This window comes from Stegostoma tigrinum, chromosome 11 (assembly GCF_030684315.1).
Source record: "Stegostoma tigrinum isolate sSteTig4 chromosome 11, sSteTig4.hap1, whole genome shotgun sequence".
In the NCBI taxonomy this organism is placed as follows: domain Eukaryota; kingdom Metazoa; phylum Chordata; class Chondrichthyes; order Orectolobiformes; family Stegostomatidae; genus Stegostoma; species Stegostoma tigrinum.
Window position 1 is genome coordinate 58,190,208 of NC_081364.1, and position 20,355 is coordinate 58,210,562.

General features: G+C 42.3%; 1 protein-coding gene across 1 annotated transcript in view; it reads right to left on the minus strand.

Annotated features, from left to right (window-relative positions):
* itpr1b (inositol 1,4,5-trisphosphate receptor, type 1b) overlaps positions 1-20,355 on the minus strand; it is a 178,920-nt gene that overhangs the window by 12,845 nt on the left and 145,720 nt on the right. The window contains exon 18 of the mRNA XM_059649970.1: positions 7,060-7,221. Within this exon, the coding sequence (XP_059505953.1) occupies positions 7,060-7,221 (162 nt within the window). The remainder of the gene's footprint in view (positions 1-7,059; positions 7,222-20,355) is intronic.

The following is a 20,355-nucleotide window of genomic DNA, read 5'->3' on the forward strand; positions in this document are numbered from 1 at the left end:
AAGGTTGAAGCTTACTGTAAATGCCATTTTATTTTCAGTTCTCGCAGGTTGAGAGATGAGTCACATCCACCTTTAAGGTTGTTGTCTGAATCACCGATACACACGAGCTGCCACACGTTTTTATTTATGAACGCCTGCCTTGTCACAGATTGTCTTACAGATTCTGCTGCCATCCGTTTCTTCAAATTAAAAAAGGAGCAGAGTAGGGTGGGTGGGTAGGTATGACAGAATACACCGCAACCCAGCAGTCAGCGTCAGTTGCCGAACTTGGCTTTAGGATCTGGGCTGGACAGTCCAAAATGGGAGAGAAAGGGATGATACACCTAACACAGGCTCTGCTACATCCCTGGGGCATCCCTGCAGCTATTCTCACAGTGAAGCAGGTTACTTTTTTTTAAATTGCCTTGGAGAGAGAGGCTATTGCAAGGATTTAACAGAACCAACCTAGAAATTAATGCAGAAATCTCAAACAGAAAAAAAGAGGAGCAGTCAGTCATTCGGCTTTCTGAGACTGGACCTCTATTCAATATGATCCTGGATGATCATCTCTCTCAATTCCCTGTTCCCATTTTCTCCCCATACTCTTGAATCACTTCAGCCCTATTGAATATATCAAACATCTTCTTGAAAACAGTCAATGTTGTGGCAGAGAGTTCCACAGGCTCTCCAGTCTCTGGATAAAGATACCTCTCCCACCCTGCATCTTTAGACTATGACCCCTGGTTCTGGACTACCCAGTCGTTGGGAACATCCTGCATTTACCCTGTCTACTCCTGCCTCAATATAGCATCACAGAATTGTGGAAAGAGGCCATTCAGCCCAATGTGTCTGCATTGACCCTCTTGAAGAGGATCCCACCCAAACCCAGTTTCCCCACCCCATCCCTGTAGCCCCATATCTATCCACGTTAACCCACTCAGCCTGTACATTCCTGAACACCACAGGCAATTTCCCATGGCCGATTCACTTAACTTTCACATCTTTGTGCTGTGGGAAGTAAGCAGAGCACCTGGAAGAAACTCACACAGACACAGGGACAATGTGCAAACTTCACACAGAAAGTCACCCAAAGGTGGAATTGAACTAAGGTCCCTGGCGCTGTGAGGCAACAGCATTAACCACTGAGCCACCGTGCCACCCTTGCTAGAATCTGAGGTTTCTATGAGATGCCCCTCATCCGTCTAAACTCCAATAAATAAAGTCTTAACTGATCTAATCTCTCTTCATACTTTAGACCAGCCATCCCAGGAATCAGTCTGATAAATCTTCATTGCACTCCCTCCACAGTCAGAACATCCTTCCTCAGAAAGGGAGGCCAAAACTGCACACTATACTCCAGATGTGGTTTCACCCAGGACTTAAGACATCCCTGCTCCTGCACTTGAATCCCCTCACTATGAAGGTCAACATACCCTTTGCCATTCTCACCACCTGCTGCACCTGCAGCCAAATTTTCAGTAATTGTACAAGGACACCCAGGTCTTGTTATACCGCCCCCTCTTCCAATCTACTGCCATTCAGATAATTATCTGCCCTCCCTTTTTTTTCTTACTACTGAGTAGATAACCGCACGTTTATCCATATTATATTTTAGCTGCCATGTATTTGCCAACTCACTCAACTTGTCCTAAATCAGTCTGAAGCACCTCTGTGTTCTCCTCAGCTCACCCTCCCACCCAGATCGATGTTATCTCCAAGTTTTCAGACCACTATATTTAGTTCCCTCATCCCAACGAATGTGAATAGTTGGGAGTCTAACCACTGATTCCTGTGGGATCCCACGAGTTACTGACTGCCACTGGGAAAAAGACCCATTTATTCCTGCTCTGTTTCCTTTCTACCAACCAGTTCTCCGTCCATGTCAACAATCTTCATGTACTTCAATTTTACACACTGACAATGTACATGGAGCTAAAATGTAGGATGAATTGTTCCTTGGGTCCTTTGTATCACAAGAACAGGACTGAATGTGAATTTACACTCTTCCACTTTATAACATATATGTTTTTCTTTGTCACTGATGAGCTGCTGCCAATTCAATGCCACCCAAGGCCACTTTCATCCCCTTCAGGAGTTTAGTGCTTGGCACTGAATCATGTAACATCACCAGCAACCAGCATGTTAAATACGTTCCCCTGAGAGCCAGCACATTCCTTGCAAATACAGCCTTTAGAAAAATAACGCAAAAGAGACAAAACTCTGGTTCTCTCTTGTTAGCTAAGCGACTGGAATCCAATCAAGATGGCGTCTCAGTGTTCAGTGACACTTGCAATCCACATATTTGCTGAAGGAGCATTTTTAGCACATTGCAGAAGGCATTTCAGGTGGGAAGGAGCCTCGGAGGAGGTGAAAAGGAACATGTCAAGGACCAGCAGGATTTGCCACCTCTGTAGGACACTGAAAGTTGGACTTGATAAATTGATGCAGGGGACTGGATGATTCTGTGCTTGTGCAAGGAAAATGTCGGGCAGTAGTTACAAACAAGGACTGGTCACATCCAGTCCCACATTGTGATTAAAAGGTTGTATTGGAGAGAACACAGGTGCCTGCTACACTGTTGAAACCTGATATCCTTCAGAGGAAATGAGTGCCAACTGAGGGAAGACCACAAAGATTTCATACAAGAACACCCTTGAGGAATAATAAAAATACACCAACAAGCTGTGTCAGTTGGCAGAGTCTAGTAACCAGGCAGCCTACTGCACTGCACACTCGTTACTAATTTAAAAACAGCTCCCATGCCAGTCTAAATCTCATGAAACCTGTCTGGTGCAATTTTTGAACCATCTTGCCCAAACCTACAGCCCCATTCATATTCCACACTGTTTAATATTCCTCATTGTTTCAGAAAATGATCTTAAAATGATTCAAAATAAACGATGAACTGTTTCAAAAATGCATCAAAATTTAATAATTGTAAGCAAGTTGTGTATTAAGTATTTTTTCAAATCTCTTTCTTTTGACTATGTTATTTAAAAAAAAGAGTCATTTTATGAGATCTAGGCATTTTTGGTTGGGTCAGCATTTATACCTCAAACCTAATTGCCTCTGTGAGCATTGGGGAGCTACTTTCCTGAACTACTGGAGTCCATCTGGTGCAAGTTTTGCTGTTGGGAAGGGAGTTCCACAATTTTGATCCAGTGATAGTGAAGGAACGGCAATAATAGTCCCATACCGAGATGGTGCACGACTTGGAGGGGAAATTGTAGATATTGGTGATCCCAATGCCTCTGCTGTCACTGTTATTCTAGATGGTGGTGGTTGAGAGTTTGGAAGCTGCTGTGAAAGGAGGCTTAGTGAGTCACGGCAGTGCATGTTCCTTATGGTTCACACTGTCGTCAGTGTGTACGTGTGGTAGTGGTGGTGGAGGAAGTGAATGTTTAAGGTGGTGTGCTAATCAAGTGGGCTGCCTTGTCCTTGATGCCCATCTTTGGGTTGTACTATCCAGGCAAGTGGACAATGTTCCATCGTACTCTTAACTTGTGCCTTGTGGATAGGCATTAGGAAGTCAAGGAGTGATTACACTCAATCTCAGACCTTTCCTTGTCGCCACTCTATTTAAATTACTGATCCATTTCAGTCCTGGAAGACGGTCATTCGCGGGATGTGAATACAGTGACAGGAATGCCATTGAATGTCAAGGGGAGAAGGCAGTTGCTCGGCACATATCTACATGGCATAAATTTATGAGATAACCCACACCCTGTTACTACCATTGTTTTCAGTGGTCGGTGCAGTCTATTAATTAACTCAATCTCAACTCTCTTCCAGACTTCCAGAAGGCCAGCCCTTAACAATCTCAGTTGCAATTCAAATACTTTGCATGAGAAATTAGCCTAGTAGAGCCGTTTTCTGGGTAATGAGTGTCCTTGGCTCAGCGAAATAATGATCACAGTGTCATTTTAGCAGCAGAGTTAATTGCAGGTGTATTTAATGTTTGGTCAGATTACACAGATTTGGCTATGAAAACAGCGTGATTAAGATACCAATACAGCTGAAATTGTGCGACAGCAAGGAGGACCTCTCACTGGTGCTATTAAAAGGGTCATCTTTTACTGACAGACAAGTTGCTGGCTAATTTCTTCTGGCTATCGTTACAAAAATACATATTTTTGATGCTGTGTGGTTGCTTCATGAAGCTGCAGGGAGTGGTGTGGCAGGTGCTATAGTACTTATCGCTGATGGAATAAGCTGCTCAAAATTTTTCAAGAATAGACCATAACCAATCCTAGGTGTTGAGGGAGCAACTGTCCTATCTGAATCTGAGAGGGAACAATGACTGTGCTTCAATAATGACATCTGCACTGAATACTGCCAGCGAGATCTCCAGAGCTGGGCAAGGATGGCATTGCCAATGCCTGTAATGATGCCCATAGAGCTCAGTTGGTCTTTGGGTGTTTGCAGACATGAACAACATCTCTTGGTTTGCCCTTCATTGACAAATAAGAGAAGTCACTGAGGCTATGGATTCAAAGAAAGCAGATGAATTTTATTCTCACTTGGCAGAGCCAAGCAAGTGCAGAGAATTAGGTTTTGCTAGGATTTCAGGCTGACACATTGGACTGGCCTTCAGAAGTCAATTGGAGAAGTTTTATGCACGCAACATAATCTTGTCAAGTCCATTATTGCATTAGGAAAGGCACCTCATCGACAGCAAGCAGCTTTTAAAGGTTTCAATACTTATAATTCTAAAGTGCTGTGTTTTGCCATCTGTACCAATAACAACACATTGTACTCTCAGTGCAACATTGCTGGGCTTAGGACGCAGAAACAGCATGCCCAGTTTCAAAGTTTAATAGCAGACAGTACAGAATGAAAGTAAAATTACTTTTAGGGAAGTTTGTCTGGGTGAAAAATAAAAGGAACTGGTCTGCAGGTCTGACCCCGTTAATGGATCACATGAAGTACGGCTTGTCTTGGTTTTGTCCGGATTGTGAAGCAGGTGAATGAAAGCACAAAGCCATTTTTAGTTCAACGAAGATTGGCTCTTTGATGATACTTCCTCTTTCTTCTCAAATGGATTTTGTTGAGAACGTATATTTTTAACAGGAAAAGGGTGAGGAAAACTGAGCAGAGAGTCACCACATCAGAAATGATGTATATGAAAGTGATCGCCAGGTCACATATCAGAAGAGTACCAGCAATGAACTGACATGAACAGAAGCCCAACCTCGGTGTGAAATGCCCCCGATCAGTTGGCTGAGTTTCTGCCCTCTTTGGCCTGGCAATTCTTGTTGAAACATATTCAGCCCTTACTGGTTTTGTTTTGTCTCTTTATTCCAAATCAGAAGGTCATCAGTTCAAGGTCCACACTGAAGGATGTGACCACACTGAGGTTTTGGGGTCACTGCATACTGTGATGAGAGAGGTGTTGTCTTTCATTGGGATGTTAACACGAGGCCGCACTTGGCGCATTTCAGCAGATGAACAAGATCACAAATGCACTATTTGAGATCGCCTACTGTCCTCATCAAGAATTCCCTCGGACTTGAGAAACTCAACTCATGTTTGGCTTGGAAAGGAACAGCATAACCTCCAAGTGCCTCAGGCTGCACCCTCACTCTGACTGGAAGATATCTCACCCTCCCTTCAATGCCACAGGGTCAGAACATACTCAGAGATAGCACTTCCACCAAAGGCAATGCAGCAGTTCAAGAGGGCAGCTCAACGTCACATTCTCAAGGGCAACTAGCAATGGCTAATAAATGTTGCTTCAATCAGCAAATACCACATCCCATGTGCGAATGAGTAAAACACTGCTGCATTTTCCCAGTAACAACAGTGAACTGCAAACATAGCTCTAAAGTGCTTTCGTATCAAGGGATGAGAAAAAGGCAAAATAAATGGAAAGTTCAGCATTGGCTAGTTGCCATCTTCAAGCTAGACAGACATTCATGAGAGCTTGATAGCTTATGTTGGAAAGCTGAAGTTCATCATTTATTTCATCCTACATCTCCATACTTGATACATATTGATTTCATGGCTAATTCACATGGACCACACAAGGCAACTCAACTAGGGGCTGTTCATCTTTCCCTTGAGGAGAAGTGAACGCATGCACGAGTGTGGGTGGGTGGGTGGGGGGGGGGGGGGGGGGGGGTTGCAGTGCACGTGAGATGGAGAGGGGGAGCAGCACACGAGAGGGAGAGGGGGAACATGTGTGTGAGAGCGCGCGCGAGATGGGCAAGACAGAGAGACAGACAAGTTTAATATCCACTCACTACTTCTCCAGTAGTCAGGTCATCAGGTTGGTCACAGATGATGATAAGCCATGGGAGGTTAGAGATACAGCCACCCAACTGCTATCGCAGCGAGAACTCAGCATACGAAGTTAACATTCAGTTTTCAATTTAGCTTTTAAGCCACTACAGCCAGAAGAGGACAATGAATTTCAAGCAGGAAGCTTTTGGAACCATGTCAATGTTGGGTTCAAGTACTGAGAAAATTTCCTATAATGATAGCTGGATGAGGGGGTGGTTGGGGATAAACTTAAGTTATCTGGAGATACTTGGAAACTTGGTTTCATACCTCTGAGATCAAAAAAGATTAAGGGGAGATTTAACAGAGGCGTTCAATATGATGAAGGGACTTTACCGAGTGAGGAAGGGGAAATTCTTGTTGCTGGTAAGAAGGCTTGTATCTATAAGGACACAGATTTAAAGGCCATTAGCAAAAAACAGAAACAGACGAGATGAGGAAAATAGAAAGGGTAGTGAAAGGTCATCTTCAAATGGGAACTAGATAAACACAAAATAATTCTGTTGGGGGGGCAGAGGAAGTAGGGGAGTGGGACAGCTGGATAGCTTTAATAAATTAGCACTGAAATATGGGAAAAATCCTCTATGATCTACGATTCAGTTTTGTAGCACAGAAATGTCAACTCTAACTGCAAGCAAACAAACCAATCGATGCTTGAATGATCAATCCACTCGAGCTCATGCCAGGCTGAGGTTTCCAACAGGTCTCAACGGTATCCCTTTAGCATCACGTTAGATGAGTTTTGTTGGTATGTTATTACTGAGAATGTACACTTGGAAACGCAGGCAAATTATTGCTTACCTGTTCTTTTAGCTCCGACAGTTGGCCAGATAAGTTAGTAACCAACTTCATTGTTGACTCCAGCTTTTCCTGCAGATTTCGCAACTCATTTTGCTCTCCTTCAGCATCACTGCTAACCAGTGACATGGCACGCATACGTGGAAACCAGTCCAGGTTCCGTTGCTGAAACAGAAAGAAAGACTTAAAACCATACGTTTGTAGAGTAGAACGGTTTTCAAACTACGGAACAAGTGGTGGTTAATTCGCAAGACAATGCCCTGATCAGAGTCAACTTGCCTGATGTAAAATTTAAACAAATTCTGGCTGTTAACTGTCAATCAGCATTACAAGAGGCATTCACCATGGTAACATTGCTACCAGAGTCCACTTGTTAACCAAGCAACTAATCTCCTCTCATGCAGTGTAAACGTTGGCTTTCCCCAGTGAATATGCATTCTTGAAAAATGCCCCGATGAGCGTAAGATGAAAATCTTTGACGAAATGCATTTGTTTTCAGCGATATTGATGGTTTTACGTTCATTGAGGGACAATGGGCTAACTGCTGAATATATTATGAGAACAAGTAAAACTCAATGCAGTTCAAGTTTTTTCAATGTAAGAGCCAGGAAGGAACTCTAACTAGAAAAGCATACAACTACGCTCTGTCATACCAACATTTAACCCCTGTTGATTTAACATTAGTAGCAGAGGATGGTTAGCTGTTTGTTAGTCAAAGATTGAAAACAAAGCATTTTACAAGGCTAAGAGTGAATTGGATGACACTTCATTAAAAAAAATGGGAGATTCTAAATATAGAGTCTCGACATCATTAAGGATCTGTTTTCTTTGTGAACTTTACGCAAATGTGAACTTTATAACCTGCAGAAGAACAAGTTGTGTAGTCAGGTTACTTCTTTATCAAATAAGAAACAAGGATTGGTTCTGGCATTCCAGCACTTAAAAACAAATATTTAAGTTTCTTTCCAGAACTGAAGCCTGATGACGTGGAATACAGTGGAAATTGTTGTAAATTTTTAACTTGCATGGATAACACGTAGCAAAAGTATACTTTCTTAAACTGCTTAGCAAACTTGGTCAGATTTGATAAATTTAGAAAGAGATGGTCCCATTGAAGAATTCATGATGGAATTCAATAGATTGTGTGCAAGACTCCAGAAACGCCAGGTGGAAATTCTCCATTCTTGGCTGGCATTTAAGTTACTAAGCCATACCTAGGTATCAAATTTAGATAGGCAACTTTGACAGGAGACAAATTTAGATAGACACTCTGCTAAAACAAATGCCAGAAGCAGTGAAAATATTCCTTGGTAAGCATTCCTTTCCAACACTTATGGAAAGGGGAATTTGGCAAAATTACAGACTTGCCAGACGCAAATGTTCATCAGCTGTCGAGACCATCTAGACATAGGGATTAAGCAACAACATGAAAGGAGAACGAACAGAAATTAAGACCAAAGCTTGTGGACAATTTGGAAAGGGAAAGAGAGAGAACTGGGGACTTCAAGGAAAAGGCTGAACCTTGGAATTGCCAACTATGTGGTTAATCACTGCTTTAGGTGTGATTCATTATACAATTTGGGGCCATTTGTGGTGCAAGAGGAAGAAAGTGGCAATATAAATCATAGCAAGGGAACTACATTGGTCACAAGAAATTCCAGTCAGACGATGCATGTAACGATGGCAGAATCTTTCAATTGCAAAGTTAGATAGTGGATGCCCTTCCATTTCTAGAACAGAATGACTAAACTTTTACCTAGATCGAGTAGTAAAGGTTGGAACAAACTGGTAGAACCAGTTTCAAATCTATGGATGCTAACACACTGATATCTTTTAAAAAAGTTAGCTAGAATCAATCATTTTATTAGCATGGATGCAATATCCAATGAAATGCTGTTTTATTAGACTATTGATTAAAAACGTGCAGATAAAATTGGATTTTGAAAACAACAGAGCTATTGTATTTCAAAAATCTATGTATTTACAATTTACACTGTCAGATCTTATCATATTCCTTTACTGGACCATAGCCTCTCTAGCATTTTGCACAGCTGACCTACAAAAGGTTAAACATTTTTGTAAAGGATGCAGACCTGAGGAATGAAGAGTACAATTAGCTTATACAAGAGAGAAGTATAGATGTGAGAATTTGTAAGGAATACCAAAGGACACTGTCGCGGCCCACATTAAGTCTGCTCTTAGCAAGGGATTTCAGCAAGTAGTGACAATGGATTTAAACACGTTAGCTAAAGAAAAAAAATTCATTTTACCTTTTGTGAGTTTGGCAACCGGATTTAGTCGGTCAACAATAACACACATACAGATAAGAAAATAATAGTGCATAGGGTAATGGAAAAGTGGATAGGACTGAAGTTGGACCACTGGAAACATTTCTCACTGAAAATTGGGGTGGAATTGGAGTTTGGAATTTCTACTGGTGAATTTAGAGATGTATGTATAAACGTGACTATAATGGTTATGAATATGGGAGCAAACAGCCCTTTTAGCATGCAAGAGGGAAGAAGAAATAAATGAAATGCTTGGCAGAAAACCATCCTATAAATTATCATTGACAGTAGCATAACCATCAATATTAAGAGTTCTCTGCAGCTGTCAGAGGGTATCGCCCAGATCAGTTCGTTTTTGGTAGGAATCCTAACGTCTCGTCAGTAAAAAGCGATTAGTCTCTGACTTGGAAAGGGTGACAATGAGCTCCACTTGTCCCCCAGCATTTGAATGCACTGTTTGCCAGGAGAAAGGTTTTATTTAAAGTCAAAGAAGCATTGGCTGAGCCTCATTATATAACCTAAGGCCATCAGAAACCAGTTTCAGTCAGGGAGATATGATTTATTACAACAGTGAGCGACTTAAAGAATGGAGTGTACTGGAAAAGGTTGTTGGGAAATACAGAAAAAGAATAATTGTGCAGTAGGAATCCAGAGGGTTTGGGTGCACTCTTGAAGGTTGCTCGGTATGGATTACAAATGTGTAGACTTTAAAAGGGGCTGCAGAAAACAGTGAGGAACTATGTACCCCTCGTGCTCAAATGCAGCACAGAGATAAAAAAACTGCTGCAGTCAACAGTTTGTCTGATGGTGGTGGTGAATAGGAGGCCATTGGTCCCAAAGAACAGTTGCCAAAACTTGCTCCTGTAGTCAAGTGTTTAGCAGAAGGGGCTAATAAATGGGGAAATGCAACTACTGTACAGGAGGAAAGGAAGACCTCTGGAAAATAAATGATCTGCCTCCAGGTAAAAAAAAGATATGGTGTTAAGACCCAGGGATTGGGAGCACGAGATACAGAAATAGAAGGCAAGAAAACACAGTGCAGGCTCACAATGGCTCTGGGAGCAAAGATGTCTCTAGGAAGACCTCACCAACTGTTGAAAGGAATCCTACTAATCGGGAAGTTAGTAGATTGCTCCAGAGAGAGACAGGTGGGGAGACAGTGAGTGTTGCTGAATGAGATCAAGGAATATAGCACAGGCCAGGAATGTCACCAGAAAGACAAGCCTGTTCTTCAGGGAGCCTCAGTGACCATATGCAAACTGGAAGGCAAGTTAATACACGATGCCAAACAACACAAAATGCAAACCTGGGAGAGCATTTTGGTTACAAAGAGGTGCAAGATGGGGGACAATCAGCCCAATCGCATAGCTGAATAGGCACAGAAAAGATGCCTCTTGATGGGGCCTTTAAGACTAAAACGAGGCTTAGCTTCGAAAGGAAAAATAACAGGGGTCTCGGATAAGATATCGCCCACAGTAGGAAACATGATTTTGTAGAATCTCATCGTTTGTTAGCAACAAATACTTGGAAACGTAGATCAGTTGAAACTACAGCTGCATTTCTCAAGAGATCGGCTCAAAGAGGGAAGTATTTCTTTACTCTCCTAAAAAGGGGCACTTAATGCAGTGGAGATAGTAAGAACTGCCGATGCTGGAGTCAGAGATAACAGAGTGTGAAGCTGGAGGAACACAGCAGGCCAGGCAGCACCAGAGGAGTGGGAAAGCTGACGTTTTGGGTCGGGGCCCTTCTTTATGCAAATGAAGTGGAGATGCTCTGGATGGTAGATGGATATGATACCTCCAGGGTTTGATCCTTGTTTTTAAAAAAAATTTGGACTATCTCCAGTTGAAAGCAGACCTGCTGCTGCTTACTGGCACCAATGGGAGCAGCTTTCAGGCATCCTTGTGATGCAGGTTGATGACTTTTTGTGGGATGGGAGCGGTGGATTTGAAAACATGGTCATGAATAGGCATAAGGCAGACTTTGTAATTGGAAATCTGTCTTCTTGGACAATTAACTATACGATATGAGCAAACAACTAGAACAGATGGACTTTTGCTTTGTATCAGTTATTGTATTTTGTAAATGTTAACCCTACTTCAAAACAGCACCTCACAGGAAAATGCACTGGCTTCCAAAACTGAAATGGGTGAATTGCCAGGACTAGCTGAATAGGCTGGGTACCCAAAATGACACCAGATGCCAGCCAAGTTCATGAGTTGAGAATGCTGAGGAAAAATCCCAAGGTGGAAGATATTATTTTGGAGAATAAAATACTTTTTTTAAACGAGAAAAATCGAAAAGAGAGCAGTGTGTTTAGAAATTTCCATCACTAGGAGATGCCAGGAATATCAAACTTGTTTCAAGTGATGCTTCTTATGCAAATCTCTGATGGGTTCTCAAGTGCACGTGATATTATAATTTTGCTTTTGGCAGAAGGAAGTTAATGTTGCCCTTTAGCATAGGAAGCTAAAAAGATCAGGACAGCAGTAAAAATATCTTAGCAGCAGAAACTCTCCCTCTTGGTGAGGTGGTACACATTGTTGTTCTTAGTGAAAATACTGGGAGAAATTCTAATAAGGTATGCAACAGCAATCCCCACTGAGTGTTCCATCAACAAGAGGTCATTACAGGATAATGTACTCAGCAAAACACGTGAATGAGAAACACCCAAGGATCGATATTGTCGGGTTAAAACAGACGCTGGAGAACAGCGAAATCTCCAAACTGAAATGGGTGGATGGAAGTAGTCAGCCGTTAAGACTATTTTATAAAGAAAGGAGGTAACTTTAAGAACTCGTTTGAAATACTGAATTAATGGAAAACTAATGTGAACAGGAGCGAGAATATAATACGCTGGCATCATGTTTTTTTTTGTTTTGTTTCTCATTGCTATTGCACAAAGGTAGAGGAATTTATCATCATCTAATAGGGTGTGGCAGGGATGCCCACAACTAAGTGGGGATAGGGAACTGGTAATGATTCCACGTTAAGTAAGGGCTAACAGGGTGAACACTTGACTGGCTGTGTACTTCATATAGTTAATTTAATCAATCTGGGCAGACATATTGTCGAATACCTCCAGAGCAGGTTGGACTCGAACGCAGACAACCTGGCTCAGAGGTAGGGACACTCCCACTGCATCACATAGGCCCGTACACACACACGGGGAACAAGTAATTGATGCTGTTGAATTTTTATGATGAGCGCACTAGAGTAAAATTCTGACGAGAAAAATATTTGCCTGGGCATTATCTAACCAACATTTAACTTCTGGTGCTTTAACAATAGGCTGGGCACGCCAGCACTCTCCAGCAAAGTCTTTACATTCACAGCATGCAGACTCTGCAAAGTGTAATGCAAGGAGATTTTTTTCCTCTCGCACACCAGTGACCTTAACCCCACAGGAGGGTGTGGGCTTCACCACCTAGTCACACACCGATCCGATGTGAACCGAAATCGCTGCTGGATCAAAGCTGGGCGACTCCCTCATAAACAGCACTGTGGGGAGCAACTTCACTGCATGGACTGCAGCAGTTCAAGTGGCTAGCTCACTACCATCAACTCGTCAAGGACAGCTATGCCTGGACAATAAATACTAGCTTCAGTTACATCCTGAAAGGTGGATTTAGAAACAAGTTCCTATTCCTAATACAAACCTGCACAGAGTTCACAGATTAGATAATCAGGAATATGAACGGAAAACAGAACCTACGACACATTCAGACAATAGCCACTGTTGACATCCAGTGACCTGTAAATGTTTCTTTTTCGAAAAGCAACTTGGAAAAGCCAGCAACCTGGAACCTGCACTGTGCTATCTTCTGCAGGATAGTTGAATCAGTCAAAACCATAAGGCGTAATTACAGAAGATGTAAAATCTGAAATCTTCAGAAAACTTTTCAATATGCAACTTACTTTGTTTTCAGTTAAATTGTACAGAGATGCAGCAATGCAAATAAAAATTATTTCAAGATTCACTCACTGAATCTTTCAATGACTTGCATCGACTAATTCTTACAGGCTGTAATTTCTCCACATGAGAGAAAGGGCCAAGAGAAAGGAGAGAGAGGAGTTCAGAGGAGGACAGAGGGAGAAGAATGAATGGATGCAGGCATTTGGATCGTGTCATTGTTATTTGATTACAGTTCACATCAGGACTCATCGTCATATTATATGTTCCCACGTAATACGCCAGACAAATTCAAACGCGCAAATTATATCAGTTGAGCAACAGCAGACATTAGGTTAGACTACATTCTGGTAATCTGACTTCTGAGGAAACATCAGGAAGAGGATTCTCTACGCAAGTTAAAATATTCTGCCCACGTACAGGATGTATCATTTCCGTGCCCTTAGACTTGAATTAAGGATGCCTTGCGGCACAGCGAGCAGTGCCTCTACACTCTGAACCAGAAGTTCCATGTTAGAGTCCCACCACAGGCCTTGACGGCCAGAGGAAGTGCACTCAGAACACAGGCAAAGAGGTGGAGTTTCAACCCACAAACTCTACCAATTCATCCTCCAGTAGCGGGCGGTAATGGGACATATGCCTGCACAGCTGTGAGATGCAAAAAAAATTGGAGTTTCACCATCACTGGCCATAGCTCTGGATGATAGCACGCAATCTGGACATCTTGAGCGAGTTATACACACCATCATTAAGAAATTAGTAGGTCTCTTGCGTCCTTTTCAGTCTCGTGTAACTGTGGACCCCCGTCACTGCAGTAAAAAGTGAACAGTGACTCTGTAACACTATGCCAAGGAGATCACAATTCGCCTAACCCCTTGTGGGTTTATAGTGGCTGAATATTGTGCAACTGCCCTGAAACAGAGATAATTTTATTGCTATCACGCAAGGGGAAGGAGCAATCCTGCAGTACGGGGTGAAACTTAAAAGCAAATTCAAAATGGCATGTGAGGTTATGGGGCAGATTTCATTTCTTGGCATGCTAGGAAAACAGTCAGGATTCCTGCCTGTGGGCTCATGCAATGGGGGAGGCAGCATCTAAGTCTGAAATGGGAGCGGCTTTGGTTTGGATAGGAGGATGAGGACTGGTGGGAGTGAAGGTGTATGCGGGGGCCATAAAGTGATGGCGGGGGTGCAGTCAGCAATCTCCCTTTGAAGTTCACCTCTGGGCGCATGTCTGCTTGACACCTGAATAAGTTGGCAATGGTGCTTAAGGGTGGAGTGTGAAGTCTTGCATCACCTTTTTACCCTCCCCTCTCTCTAATACCTGATGCCAGTGGTAGGTGTATAAGCACAGGCCCCCTTTCTGCAGGCCAGCCCCAGAAGATGACAAATGGCTTGTGCCAAGCAATTCCCACAGAACAGACCACTCAAGCACAGAACACTTCTGCAATGAATGAGTCCGCTTGAGAGAATCCTCAAACTTTTAATTGCATTTGACTTTAAACTTGGATGGTTGGTGCTGGCCACAGACTTGTGAGAGGGGAATCAAAGTTCATTTTGAATGGTCAAAGAATTGACACCTGACATGTCAGGATTGACACACTCCCCATGAGCTATGTGCAGATATTCTAATATGATACTGGAAGTGAACCGCAGTGATTCAAGGTCGCAGCTCCCCACCACCTTCTCGATGGAAGCTAGGGATTGACAATAAACGCTGACCCGGCCAATGATGTCCACATACCACTAATGAATTGAAAACGTCTGGATTCTTCCCTTTTGAGAGATTACCTGAACGTAGTAGCCTGAATATCCAGATGGGGGTGCTACTGAGAGTCTCCCCCCAATGACCTTGCAGACAATCTTCTTGCCCCAATTCAATGGCCTCCTCTTGCCTGTCCTTCCATCATGTCCTGTTGCCCCGGGATGATACAAAGCCTTGCCTGGGTGTCAGACTGGCAGAAGCCACTGCCTTGCTGGGGGAGGAGGTTGGGGGGGCGGGGTGGGGGGAGGCGGGGTGCGAGGAGTTTGGCATGCAGTAAAACTCCCAGTCTCTAACGCACTGGCAGCTTTCGGTAGATGGGGCGACTGCGTCCTGGATCTTGGTGCAGGCCATCAGTTTCCAGTGAAGTGCCTGAATGATGCATAATTCGGTGGGGCCAACCCTAAAACGTGAAACACAGGGCTCTCGTTACCTGGCCCTGGGCAGTCAAAAATACCACTGTGCCATGCCCCTGGGCTCACGACACAGATAGAGACAATTCCCATCATGCACTCGAGACTGGGAAACATGCAACACAACAGGAGTGACCTGTTATTGATTACTGAGACGGGTTAATGTACTACTAACTGCATTGTCTCAGCAAGTTTTAAGAGTACCTGCATGAATATACTTCTTTCAAAAGAAACAACCTTCAAAAGGACCTTTCTTTCCAAACTAATTTTTAAAAATGGTAAACACCAAGATAAAATCCCAAAACGTGACAGTCCACTGCGTCCCAGGTCAGAACGTTTGGCCTAGGAACTCACTGGTAACAGCAGTTTGCAATAAGATAAGTATTTGGCACTGACATGTTTACATTTCCAAGAGTCGAGAAGAAAAGCTTTCTTATCATCAAAATCCTGGAGCAACAGGAGCTCACTGGATTGTTCACATTTTTCATAGAGATGCTGGGTATTGCAGAATGTACACACAAGATCATAAACAGCAGCAGGACTAGGTCATTTGGCCAATTCAGCCTGCTGTGCCACTCTATGAGAATGGCCTGTTTGCACCCTTAACTCCATTTCCCTGCCCTGTCCCCCATTACCTACCTCCCTTATAGATCAAATGTCAATGTCAACCCGCCCTACTGCTCAGTGAGCTGAGTAAAGCGTTCTGTGCTTGCGCTGTTTGCACAATATCGAGGAGCTTGAAAACACCACACAGAACAAATTCTGGCTTGTCGTGAGGGGCATTAGCACCCTGCTGCCCGATAATAATAACACAGTATTGAATCTATTGATTTCAGTTGACAGGAGAACCAAGTGTAGCGTGAACCTGCTCCAATTTGCTGTTGCTCGTCATTCCTCACTGGGATGGCAAGCCCCATTATTCTGGGAACGATCACCAAAGGACTGAAGACATGCTAGTCTGCTTGATCGGAGCTGCGTACATAATACTGTTGTCACCAATAGTTCGAGCAGTTACAAGTTGACTGGAGGAAGTAGAGCTGGACATTAAAGTAATGCTAAAAATTATATGGAGTTATATTGACTGTACAAGTCTGTGTCAATATTTATGCTTTATGGGGAGTGGAAACCAAACCCCATTATTACCAATGTTGTCTCAAAAGTTAAAGACTTGAAGAATGCAAAATGCCCCCAATGACCGGTCATGTTGGGAGAAAACAGATTTCTGCACTTAACAAGAATGACCATTTATTACAAATACATAGTTGTTTACCTGTAGCTATAGACTATGAACTGATGGCATATATCTGTCCTCCTTCAAACTCTAACCTCCTTATAAACTCCCCCCAAATAGATGTGCACAGATAAACAAAAACAAAAAACTGATGTTGTGTTGAGGGAAAAACTGGTAAGGCTGTTCAATGGACTTTGTACACAGGATTCATTTTGGCTGTCTAGAACTTGCTGCTGCTTGATCTCTTTTCTCCAGCACTTTCACTTGCTTGCACGAGGTACAGAGCCACTGGTTCACAACTTATAAAATATCTGACTTATTGGTTAGAAGTCACAACTTTCAGCAACTGTTGAGGGAAAATAAACTGCTTTTCTTCTGAGCTAAGGACATGAGGTCCAAAGCCTTCTGGTTACATTGGTCACACACAAGCTGGTCAGCTACCTCGGGAACCAATGACATAGCTGTTGGCAAGGCCTTGGTCATCAATGACTGGTCACAACCTCCACAGATCAATCAGCTACTTGTTTCTTGCCAAATATCATTTTGTGCACATACTCCGATGCCAGTTCTTTTGCAATTAAACATCCCTATCTTTGCAACTTTGCAAGAATACTTACACCTCCCATTTTAATTCACAATTAAAAACACAGGAAACCACAAAGTTATGGCCTTTACAATCGATGCCGCTCATGACAAGATCCTTTCAATGGAGCTTACTTAAGAAAATCTTGAGTATGAAAAGTAGAAGGGCCATAGGACAAGATCAGATACCTGTAGACACACTGAATGTAGGAGGTGAAACAACAGTTGAGGTGGTGAAAAAAATGATCAATAAAATATAGATGATAAGTCAATGGAGTGGTGAGTGCACTATATTGGAGATACTTTCAATAGCCAAGACACCCTCAAAAATATATCCACACTGCCATAAAAAGTCACATCAGTCATGCATCTATAATGCTACCTGGCATCATCAGGCAAGAAATCAGTCCCTGTGTCATGACAAAAGTCCAAAGGGCAGTTTGAAGGGTTTCATTCCTGAAAAGTACACTGGGGTTGTGCTCAGAAATCTCACAGAGAAATTGAACATGAGGAGGCCCAGCTGTGGTACATTTCATAGACTGTGCCAAAGCCTTTGAGATTGTCTAGGATGATGGTCCATGGAGGACATGAACAGTCTTTGGAGTAGCCATACATCATGGGTGGGTAATGCAAGAGCTTTGCATAAATGCTTCAGTAGTTATCAGAGCTGGTGATGGACACTCCAACCAAATTCAGTTTGAGAGGAGAGCTGGGTGTCTTCTAATGCTGCGGGAGAGAAGGTAGTGAGAGGACAGTGCAAAAAAACGTTACCAGGGAGGTGTACTTGCATCAAAGGAGGGGGGTTGTGGCATGTGGCATGTGGCATTTCAGGTTGGCAGATGACATTGCATTCATCACCAGGACAAAGGCACAGTTGAAGAGTACAGCTTGTTTTTTTTTGGGCTGAGTAACACACAAGGCAAATCCAACATTACGGTTCTAAATGGAAATGGAAGAAAGGTCAGAAGTACTGTGATAAAAGCAGTGGACTATTTCAAGCACCTTAGCTTGACGATGAAATCTCAAAGTTTCATACTTGAATGAAATTCAGGTTAAAATTAGCGACAGCAAAATGCATGTCTACTGACTCAGGTTAGAATCTGGCTGTCTGAAAGAAAGCAATCAGAAGGATGAAAAAAGAAGTCTAATCCAGTTATTAGTGCGGCACATTGCAGTCTGGAATACAGGTACTGGGCTCTAAGGAAAGTGGATAATAAAAGGAGAACAGCTTTTGAAATGTGCATCAGATGTAAACGCTCAATCAGATCAGTAGACAAAATGCCAGATGAGTGGGTTAGATCAAGAATAGCTGTTTAGGAATCAAGAGGGGCTCCTTAATACAGTTGCAGAGAGTAAGATACAAACATTGCAAACAGTCTTGATCATCTCCTGGTAACAACTGAAGGAGATAAAATAAAACAGGGAGAAAAAAAGAAAAAAATTGATGGGTGGATAACATGAGATGGAGTGTGGGAGATTTTAAAGAAAGACCAAGCAGAGCAAAATAATGCCAATAGCCCAACTACAGTGATAATAAATGAATGATGTTCATTAACGAAAAAATCTCATTCAGAATTCCCACGATAGCAAAGCTGCAAAGCCACAAGCAACATAATCACATCACTCATTGTGAATTAGGTAGAATATAACTGGGGAGTAACATCTGTCTCATATCTACATCCACCCATCAAAAATAGGAACCAACTTAAGTAACTCCAAAAGGATAAAGCCATTTGGTCAGAGGTTTGGCAAAGAATTTCAATAATAAGTAACCCATTAACAACAAAAATATACAGAACTAAAATCACAGCTCACCTCTCATTTAAAACAAAACCAAAATCAGATATTTTGGCTGCTCCCAGTGTTAAGGAACAAAATTATACAAAACAACTGCTTTGGTAAACTATCCAAGCAGAGTCACCCAGTGACCTCTCCTACACACAACGCCCTATTATGCAGGAACATTTCATGTGGCTTAGAAGGAATAGTTTCTGACAGAATACAATCTGACACAATACAGTTGATTGTTCAGTGGTATTATTAAACAATTCAAATACAGAAGGACCAAGAAAGAATTTCATAGCACACAATCCTGACACAAAACCAATACATTCAACGTGGTAGATTTAAGGAGCAACAATAATGATTAGAATGATTGAATTCAATCTTCACAACCGGTCTTCACATAATCATATAATTCATTGTTATTCTCTTCACAAACATTATAATTGTGGAATAATCTTAACACCCAAACTGTGTCAGTCTCCAGCAACATTATCACTTGTGTCCAGCTAAGTAGAAATTCCTCAGTATTTTGCAACACGTTTCAAAATAACAATCAGGGACATTCTATGTTGAAAGGTGAGCAATGTATTGAATGTATTGAAATGAAGATTGCAGGAGGTGAGTATATAATTGGTTGCAATGCCCAATCCAACATTAGCCACTGGCATAAGAACTCACAACAGCACATTAACAACATGAAGATTGCAAGGAGAGACACAGCAATAAGAAGGAGCAGTGAGCCATGTGGAACTGATTATGACTTTTAAACTGTTATTAAAATTAAAACACAGTCTTTTCCCATGAATAAGAAGCTAAACTGTAAAAACTGGTCCAGAAGTTCAGAGAGTAGACCTTATAAAATTTAAAACAAAAATGTTGGAAATGCTCAGCGCATCAGGCAGCATCTGTGGAGAAAGAAACTGCGATAAACCTTTGGGTAGTCAGAATTGGAGATGTGAGAGAGGCTGAAGAACTGAGTTTTCAACTTGAGAGCTTAACCGCTGCTTCCATTTTCTCTGGGACATGCTTGAAAAATGTTCACCACCTCTGGAGCCTTCTTTTGTTTCTGTACCTGTTCCATTTGCTCCACCATCACTCCTGTCTGAACTGCTCTCCGCTCTCACTGATCTCTCCCCATTATTCTTCCCTGACACCATTTTCTCAGACTCTCGACTTGCTCAGAAAGGAGTTGATCTCCGGTTCCAACAGTTCCCATTTCAGCTTGAAATATTTATGGTGACTCTGCTTTACCTGATGGCTTTTTCCAGCATTTTCTCATTATATTTCAGACTTCCAGCAGAGGCAGTATTCTGCTCGAGAAGAAT